Source organism: Vollenhovia emeryi, unplaced genomic scaffold (assembly GCF_000949405.1).
Source record: "Vollenhovia emeryi isolate VEMERY1.0 unplaced genomic scaffold, V.emery_V1.0 DF939121.1, whole genome shotgun sequence".
NCBI lineage: Eukaryota > Metazoa > Arthropoda > Insecta > Hymenoptera > Formicidae > Vollenhovia > Vollenhovia emeryi.
The window spans coordinates 3,048,865-3,058,702 of NW_011967245.1; the positions used below are offsets into that span (position 1 = coordinate 3,048,865).

At 36.3% G+C, this 9,838-nt stretch overlaps 1 protein-coding gene across 1 annotated transcript; it reads right to left on the minus strand.

Annotated features, from left to right (window-relative positions):
- Positions 1–1,924: 1,924 nt before the first annotated feature.
- On the minus strand, positions 1,925–9,107 carry LOC105570243 (rhodopsin-like). The gene is made up of 6 exons (XM_012027316.1): positions 8,643–9,107; positions 5,924–6,018; positions 5,493–5,603; positions 2,845–3,104; positions 2,482–2,597; positions 1,925–2,116 (listed from the first exon to the last, which is right to left on the minus strand). Exons 1-6 carry the CDS (start codon positions 8,835–8,837, stop codon positions 1,934–1,936), a joined length of 960 nt encoding a protein of 319 aa, XP_011882706.1. The 5' UTR covers positions 8,838–9,107; the 3' UTR covers positions 1,925–1,933.
- Between the last annotated feature and the right edge of the window lie 731 nt (positions 9,108–9,838).

Genomic DNA, 9,838 nt, shown 5'->3' on the forward strand with positions numbered 1-9,838 from the left:
TGCGTGTATATTTTCACTTTCCTAATTATATGTGACTGGACAATAGAAACTGCGAAATTAAAAGAAGGAAAACCATTGTTACGAATCGCTAATCAGAGAGAATGGAGAAACAACTTAATGAGGCGCATTTTGTGAATTTTTCAGCAAGGCGAGATGCTGCTTTTCAGACGCAATTCTGTCGTTTGGATTAAATAATGAGTAGACAGGAGTGTCCGGTCAATGATAGAGACGTCAGCATCGGGAGGAAAGTTTCTCGATCCTCGCGCGAGAGACACGAATCTCCGCTAAGGCGGCTCGTCCAGAAAATGTTAATAAGAACTTGCGGGGAGCGGGGGGATGCGAACGCGTCGGTTGCCCCGCGGGGCAACCGCACATTTTCCTTGCGATTTCACTTTCTCCGATGTGGCATAATTGCGCGTGTTACGAATCGTAATACTCGATTCCGCGCTGGTTGCTCATATAACGCAATCGCGCGATCGTGTTTCAACAATGTAGGACCTGCGAACCTGACGGCTGCCTCTTACACGCGCGCACATACGCACGCGGCACGCGCAACCTGCTTCGATCGACGTTTCGACAAATCGTGTGACGATGGCTATAACTGGTTAGATATCATCTCGTCGACAGATTATACGCGTCACGTTTCACTGCTAAAAAGTCAAAACGTCGCGATGGATGTTTCAGCTTTTCTCACGTGCTTGCGATCGTAATCACTCGCGATCGAGTTACGATACCACTTAATTTGACGTTGAAGTTTCCACGATATTCCGATTTTATCAAGCGCAGATTGCGTACAAATTGCGTATTTGGATAGACGATACAAGGTAACGAGTTAGAACTTTCCCATTTACGGAGAAACAAGTTCCTTACGCCTGAGTAGGTAAACTCGTTCTATAAACACAAATTCGTTTTCGGAGACTGTTCTCATCAAAAGACAGGAGCATTAGTGGCGAGATGGGGTAACACAAAGTTTCGATCGGCCTACGATCGGATATAAATCTCGAAATTTTTAATTTCAATTTTCAGCGTACAAAATTAAAACACGCTAAGCATACAGTTTATTTCTGCTCTTGACAATTTTATTTTACATAGATTTTGTCTCTTTTTCGTCGTTATTAAAGAAACTCGACTAGCGCTGAAAATGCTTGCGTGCATAGATATCTAAAGTTATGTTGAAACTTTAGAGATCTTGGAGCGAATTCGCGTTCCGCACATTGAACACATATTTTGCAACGGATCTTTTCGTTAAAGAATTAGACGTATAACGAGAGCGATATTAACATAACGATATTTTTACTCCTCACATTGCACTAGAATTTTTTTCTCGAACGAGACTTATCGTTAGCCCTGTATCCTGTAAGAGGGTTTTCGCTCTATGAGCTCTGTAGCTCTTTCTTCTTGTCTCCCTTTGCTCTTTCTCTATTGCTCGACAATGCTACTTATACAACGTTACGGAGAATTTTTACAGAATATAGTCCGAAATCTACACATACAGCATAAATCTGAATTGCTTATTTAACAATCAAACGGAAGAACATATACAGTTACATATTTATCGCGTTGAAACCTGCCTGTATTTCTATATGCAAGCGTTTCGTCGGAATTAATTTCGAATCCATCAAAATGCACGTCCAGGGTGAAAAATTTCTTGTCACGAACGATATTAAGTTAAAATTAAAAAAAAGGGCAAAGAGAGGGAAGTATGTATTTGTAAAGCAATCGATTTAGTAATAGAGCCGAGCTATCGTTCTTTAATAGTTGAAAATAAATGATACTCCCTAGCAACATCCTTCTTCATGTATTATTGTTTTTTTCCTTTACGTCGAAAGTCATAATAATATATATTACTGCGTGACTTCGAAGGCCCGCAGTAATATATATTATTACATCTTTCTACCCAATTTGGCTGTAAAACGGTTGATATTCCTCGCCTTTATCTCCTTCCAAGTTCGTTTCCGTACTGTTGCTTGTTGTTAACGTTTCGATTGATGGAAAACATTTTCTTCCAAATTTTGGGGAACTGGACAGTCATAATCGCATATATTATGGGATTGTAGCAGATGGAGGACTTGGCGAGAAGCGCTGGCAACAACGCAACGGTATGGGAGGGTTGCACCTGTAATCATATACATGCTCTCACAAGCTATAATTCCTCCTGGTCCGAGGGGGGGCGAAATTAATCACGCTATTGGGAAGCTATCGGTGTGCCAGTCATTAAATTCTGATATGGTTAGTTAATCACGAAGAAGTTGACCTCATTGCCTTGGAGGAAAAAAAAGATTTTACTGCTTGAATATGTATGCTGTAATATTCCTGTCATTTATTTATGTCACGCAGCGGTGTAAGATTACTGGTTCCACCTTGCGAATTATATAATTTGGAATAATTAATCTGACAAAACCTATTAAACGCTAGCTTCGCAACAGCTGTCTTTAGGGTCTTTGAAATATTCAATTTTTCGTAATTGACAAGAATACTTACATTGAAATACTGGGTCGCGAGCGCAAGAACGGCGTACGGCAACCAAGCAATTAAAAAAGCCAGAATCATTAAGTATACCATTCTAGTGACTTTCTTCTCCCGCCTATTTCTCGCACCTGAAACGAGACAGATAATAGAAACAGCAATACCGATCAAAATTAATTCGTTAACTTAAGAATAACTGGTAAAATATTATAAATATTTTTCTATGTCGTCCGAGCGTTCTTTCGTCGATTTGGAACCAATTCTTCCGCTTTTTTTTTTCTTTTTCAGTAGAAATTGCATCCGTCGTCTTAGACGGAGAGGAGTTATGCGTGGTTTAACTTTTGCGCAAACTATTGTTTAAAACTGAAGAAGACTCACCAATTAGTTTTCCTATGTTGTTCAAAGTCTTTATTATGCCGCAGTAACTACTCGTGATTATTATGATAGGCAGGAAGAATCCGAAAACGAATAAGAATCCGATGTAAGTGTCGTTGTGTGTTTCAGGATCGCGTTTTTCCCAGGATACGCTGCAGGATATGTTACCTGCCTCCGGGCCGTAAGCTCCCCAATTGAAGAATGGCGGTAACGACAAGGAGAGTGCATATATCCAGACCAAGAACGCCAATATGTAAGCATGCCTGTTGACAATTGGTTTTTGAAGGTAAGTTAATTCTGCTTAGGACTGCTTAAGTCGAGAAAGATTATACGAAATTGCAAGCTTGGAGAAGTTACTTTATTAAAGTATCTAGTCACAGTTTTTTCGCTAAAAATGTAACTAGTTACAAGTTACAAGTTACCAATTCTGAAAAGTAACGCGTTACAGTTGCAGGTATTCAAAAAGTAACGAATTATTACTTTCCAGTTACTTTCTTGCAATAAAAATAAAAATATTAAATCTGCATTTGAATTGTAAAGTGTCGATAAAGGCTTTTATGTGCAAATGCAAGGTCTAATGCGATCTGTGGAGGTTTAAAAAAAATAAAGTAACTATTAATGTAACAATCAAATTAGTTACTAGTTATCGAAAAAATGTAACTGAGTTAAGTTACAGTTACAGGTGGAGAGAAAGTAACGAAGTTAAGTTAGAGTTACCAAAAAAGTACTTCCCAATTCTGCGAAATTGTATCGCTATTGAAAGATGGAGCGCAATTTATGCTAAACAAGTGAAATTCCGTATTTTCACTTTTCTCTTGTTTTGTCTATCTCATTTATCATCAGTTGTAGGAAAAATGTTTTCCGTTGAGAAAAAGAAAAGCGTAGAATATAAACGGAACAAATATAAATAAACAGTCAAACACAAAATGTAAAACACAGACTAATAAAACAAGTGAAGAGTGGAAACATGGAATTTCTTCGCTTCAATGTTTTTCTATATGCTTCAGTTTTTCTGACCCGTAAGCGGAAATTTAAAGTGTTCGCATATTAAAGCACTTGTAAATGGAAATAAAAGTCTTTTGCACAAACACCGGCTGTTCGTTACCTTAGTTAGATTAATTTAATTACATCAGAAGGAGATTCAATTATGTTAATAGTTTATTAATACACATAATTGTATTAACAATAAAATAGAAATCAATATCAATAACGTTGTAACTTGTAACGTAAGTGTCGTCCCGATAATTACTACAAGTATATTGCATTTGAATAATAAAGTGAAAATTCTTGGCTCTTTTTCTCAATTATCGAGTTTTAATTACATCAAAACGGCAGTAGATTAATAACACCCGTATCTAAAATATTAAAAACAAATTTGTAGATTCGAAGTACGTATTCGTAGAATATTTTTCTCTTTGTAGCAAAACCCTAGGTACAATTTTTGAACAAGTTTTTAATGCTAAATAAATTTGGTAAGTTAAAGTTTCAAGCTGTATAAGTTTAATTAAAACGAATGATTAAGATATAATGATTCGTCTTAAAAATGTATTTAATCTTTGTTGTTTTATTTAACATCGTATTAGCAACTTATCTTCTCTTATAATGGATCTTTAATTTCCCAATTTTGTAAGTGTCAACCCATAAGTACATGATGATAATTGCTACCGTGTAAATCGTAATTATACAATTAATCGTCATGTATTAATCTTCCAGTGTGGAGTTCTCGTTAGTGAAATGGTTAACTCATTAGCAAAATCACGGATTTACTGTTAAAGCGGATTGAAAGTCCGCTTGGTTGTACTAGCACTTTCTCGGAATGGGATTCCATTCGATAACAAGGGGATTACTTTTAAACTGTCGTTAATTGCCTGCGAAACACACGACCATGAGAACAGTGTCAAAACGATGACATTGCATTTTTTGATATCAAAAAAATTGTAATCCGCAATCAAGTCCCGTCGAATAATGATGAAAGACGTAATGATATTGGTTGACATTTTATCGAGGTGATTTACGCTTAATGTTGCTTAACGTGCGGGAATTGTATGCAAGTCACTTTGCGGGCCTGCTGTGAAGAAAATAAGACTCCTATGCAACGCGTTTCACAATAGTTTCGTAGTGCTACCGAGTCCCCTAACATTCTTTTGTCATTTGAACATGTTTCGTTACTCGCGTCCGTCTTTTGTACATGATGTACGAGAGGAGAAATGAGAGAGTATGATGCAATTAAAATTTATCGCAAACCCGTGCAAATTACATTTTAAAGGTGTTAATGATCACCTCGTAGATGTGATGAGTAACATCGCTTCCCGGAGAACGTTGCGATGAAAGTGTGCGATAGAAAGTCGAGGAATGCGCGAGCTAATCGTTTCGCCGTATTCGCAGCTTTTATATTATAATCGTTACGTATTACAGTGAAAAGGAAAAGATTACTTTTCGGAAGTAAATTTTAATAAAGAGAGCAGAAACGCTCCTTTTTTTTCTTTACTAACACACGTTTCCTGCGTCGATCATAAATTTACGGAGAGAGATTCATAAATTTTCAGAGCGTTCCGAAGATTGATTAGATAAATAAGGGAAATATATCTTAGCTATATATAGTTTTCATTCTGAAAAGCATATATGTAGAAGAGAAATCGACGATTCCTTACCTTATTGATAATGTCTTCATCGGATATGCGACTAGTAGGAATCTCTCCATTGCCATCACTGTCAGATTACCGATACTAGCAAATCCCATGGTAGTCATGAACCACGCGTACCTTTAGTTAGAAAATTAGTTAGAAAGTTTGAAAATTGATCTTACAGTTCTGATTCTTACAGTTAAAAAACTGATTCTTACAGTTAAATAAATGCATAATATTAATCGAATAATTGAGTGTTCTACAAGGCAGATTATTCGTGAATTAATCTTGAGTTCTTGACGTAATAATTTTTATTTATAATACTCGAGAAGAGGCGACACGTTATTATATTATTTATACGTTATTTTTATTTCACGAATGTTGATCAATTTAGTTTCTAAGAGACTGATATAATAACGTTACGATATTATTTATTTGTATAATAATGATGCATGTACCACAGGCACACTTCGTGACTCCAGATCCATACACCTGCGATCGCCGATGCCAGTGCGAAAGGGTTTCCCAGCGCAGCTACTAAGAAATCTCCAACCTGTCATGGTAAACGTGTCAAGCATTACGAATACGCTCGCAACTCTTTACACTAACTGAATAGTATAAAGTATAATTATGCATTTAGAGCCGCTACATCTCTCGAGATTACAAGATACTGTGCGTTATTTTCCTGTCATAGACACGTGTTACTTACTGTCAAACACATTGCACTCTTTAGTATTTATACATATGTATAAAGTCGGTGTAGCGAAATGAATTTGAACAAAGTTTTGTAGTAATATCAAGAACTGACTACTTTCGAAGTTGTTAAAAGTTAGATCCTTCATTGTCTATCATGAAACGTTATGAAGCTTCTGTTGCATGGCTATCTTGAATTATATTACACCACTAAAGAATTCGTTCTGCAGAAGTTCAGAACAATTAGCAAAACAAAATGAGTTTTAGTAAATATAATATATTATAATAAAAAATATATATAATCGAAATTGGATTCAACGGCAATACGTAAAAAATATGAATAATCTAAAGATTAATATTATGCATTTATTTAATTGTAAGAATCAGATTAATTTTCTAACTTTCTAACTAATTTTCTAACTAAAGGTACGCGTGGTTCATGACTACTATGGGATTTGCCAGTATCGGTAATCTGACAGTGTTATAAACTTAAAAAGGAATCTTATTTTTTTACGAAAAATTGTGTATCTTCTTTCTGGAAACATGTTTCTATTTGGATTGATAACTTTTGTCATTTCACGATACTTAGTGATTTCTTAAACTTTATTATTAAGCAACTTTTGTGTAAGAGCACTGTTAATTAAAATATAATGTAACTCTATTATTACATATCTTTATAGACTCGAAACACATTTACTTTTTATAATTTAAAGTTTTAGATAAAATTTGTACGCAGGAAAAGCATCATGCGCTTGATATTCAAAGGTTGCTATGCTGTAGTTCTCAACAACTATGTATTTTTCTCATATTTGTATCGCTTATGAAATTATCAGGTTTTACCTCATTGTTTGTCATTTCATCGTGTCACTGTTGAGAAAAATTCTTAGCTATGTGATGAAATACACCTGTCATATAAATCCTACCATTTTATGATCTTTCGTCCTTATTTCCCAAGAAATGGCCTGACATTTCGAAACATGTTCTTTTTAATGCTTAAAAATGTCTTCAATAAAGTATCTATGTATGTATATTATTTATTTGTAAATATTCCAGGAAAACGATAGAGCTAATCAAACAGAAGGTTAGTATTTTTTTTTCTAAAATATTACTAAGATGAGAAAGATATAATATGCAAAAATATCTTTGTGCGATATATTGTTTTCTACACAAAGCAAGTAATAAATTGGTAGCTTAAGATTTTACAATTAAAATGCGCCAACTTTATAACAAGTTTGGGTAAAGGAATTTTTATAGAATTAACGCAAATAGTAATAACAGTTTTGAAAGAAACATTTATAATTAGTTATCCCTCTCATCACCTTTCGTGTCATTCGCCGCATTTCGTTCCTCTGTTACCGCTTTAAAATATCCAGAATTAATCACATACTGTTTCAGTGATATTATTTTCACAATGCCGTGGGGCTTTCACAATACGTAGGATATGAAATTAGACTGACAACGAGCAGCGATTTTAATTACATTCGATGTGAATGCTTTTGTACGAGTGACCTGAAAAATACGTAGAAACAATGATAAAAACAGTTCTTTATTGCGGATTTATTAAAAAGTTAGGTTCCGAAGTTTCCGCAGAACTTTTTTATTCCTTTAGAGCATTCACAGCGGAAGTTATTGAAATTTCATCTGTTTTTCATTTACTCCGATGTAAAGATGTAAAACTATATCGTGTGCCTCAAAATATTAAACAAACGGCTATTATTTTCCTTAGCGAAAGCTAAATATAAATTCGACAGACATCTCGCTATGTGACACTGTTATCGATTCTGACGTCGTATGCACACTGAGAAAAATTTCCATCGGATAAACCAATTAAGTAGCATTTCCGATGGTTAATTTTTCCGATTAATTTCTCCGATTAAATTATGTACATATCCGATGAACTGCAGTTACCGATGAAATCTGATCGTAAACCTAATCATATTTTTCACCGAATATACAATTTAATCGGATATATCCGTTTGTTATTGTGTAATTGGATTATCCGTTTATATTTAATCGGATATTTTTCTCGGTGCACATATACAAAAGAGACGAAATTTACCAGATACACGAAATTGCGAATTATCATTAGAGTCGCACTTTGGATATTCCCATACAGCACGCATGTCTAGAAGACATCTTTAAGTCGTCTTTTAGACATGCGTGCTGTATGGGTTCGCAGAGATCAATTTCCACTTGAAACATTACACTGAGAAAAATGTCCGATTAAATATAATCGGATAATCCAATTACATGATAACAAACGGATATATCAGATTAAATTGTATATCCGATGAAAAATTCGATCGGTTTTTCAATCAAATTTCATCGGTAATTGCATTTCAGCGGATATATCCATAATTTAATCGGAAAACGTAATCGAAAAAATTAACCATCGGACATACTATTTAATTGGTTTATCCGATGAAAATTTTTCTCAGTGTATCTGAAAAAGATGCATTTAATTATTAAAATAGAAACACTCACGACCAAGTTGACGAGGACCACGTTGTTGGGCGTCCACAGTTGACTGGCGTTCTTTATGACCGTAACCACTACCAGCAGATTCAAGACAAAACCGAAAAAACCGATAAAACTGAGCACGGTCGCCGCGAAAATATAGTTTTGTGCCTTGAAAATGAAAACGTCGCTCGACAGATTGGCGCTCAGATTCAACGACATGTGTCTTATCGTTGGATGACTTCCGGTGTCAATTTTTGGCGAACGGAAATTTCACTCCGCAGTAGGGAGAAGAATGGAATCTGATTGACGAGAAAAGAGTAGGATCAACGGTGCGGCTGCGCCCTCGGGGATCCGCCGAAGAGGAAGCTGGCCAGTGATGAACGCGACGGGTCCGTCTCGGGCGGAATATTCAAAGCTAGTGGCTGAGCTTCAAAGTCGGGCTACGTTTATATAAAGCTCGGTGGAAACCGCTACCGTCGCACACCCCTCCGGCGGAAACCAACCCCCCAGCAGGGTAAAAAAGCGGGGTTATGCACGTGTTGAGCGCGTGGGCGCTGCGTTCTCCGGCACGCTCCTCTAATTTGTGAGATTTGCTTTGACGCGACGGAGGACTTTCCTCGATATTCGCAATCCTCGAAGCCGATTTCAACAATCCTGATCAACTTTAACTGTTTTAAATTCGTTTCTCATCGCCTTTCAGTTTCAACTGACGTTGCAAGAACGAGATTCACCATCGTGGCAGTTGCGTCGCGGTGTAATCCGTTTAACGTTTACGGGGATCGATTTTGAAGCGGATTAATTTACTTACAGTTTCATTTGCCCCCTGTCTGTCTGCAGTCTTAGCTCCCGGAAGAAATAAAGGTTTTAAAACTTAATTTAAAGGTAATATCCGTAAAATCAACGTTTAAAGAAATCAAATTTAATTATTGAAATACGGCCATATTGAGGACCACGTTGTTGGGTGTCCACAGTACACTGGCGTTCTTCACGACCGTTACTATGACCAGCAGATTCAAGACGACACCGAAAAAATTTACAAAGCCGAGCATGATCGCCACAATGTAGACACCGGTTCGTTCCTCGAGGAACGGAAACGTCATTCGACGGATCGATGCTCAGATTCAATGGCATGTTTCTCGTCGTCAGATAAGATGTCCAGCGACTCTCCGACGAATGAAAATTTCACTCTACAGCAGAGAGGAGAATAAAACCTGATTGAT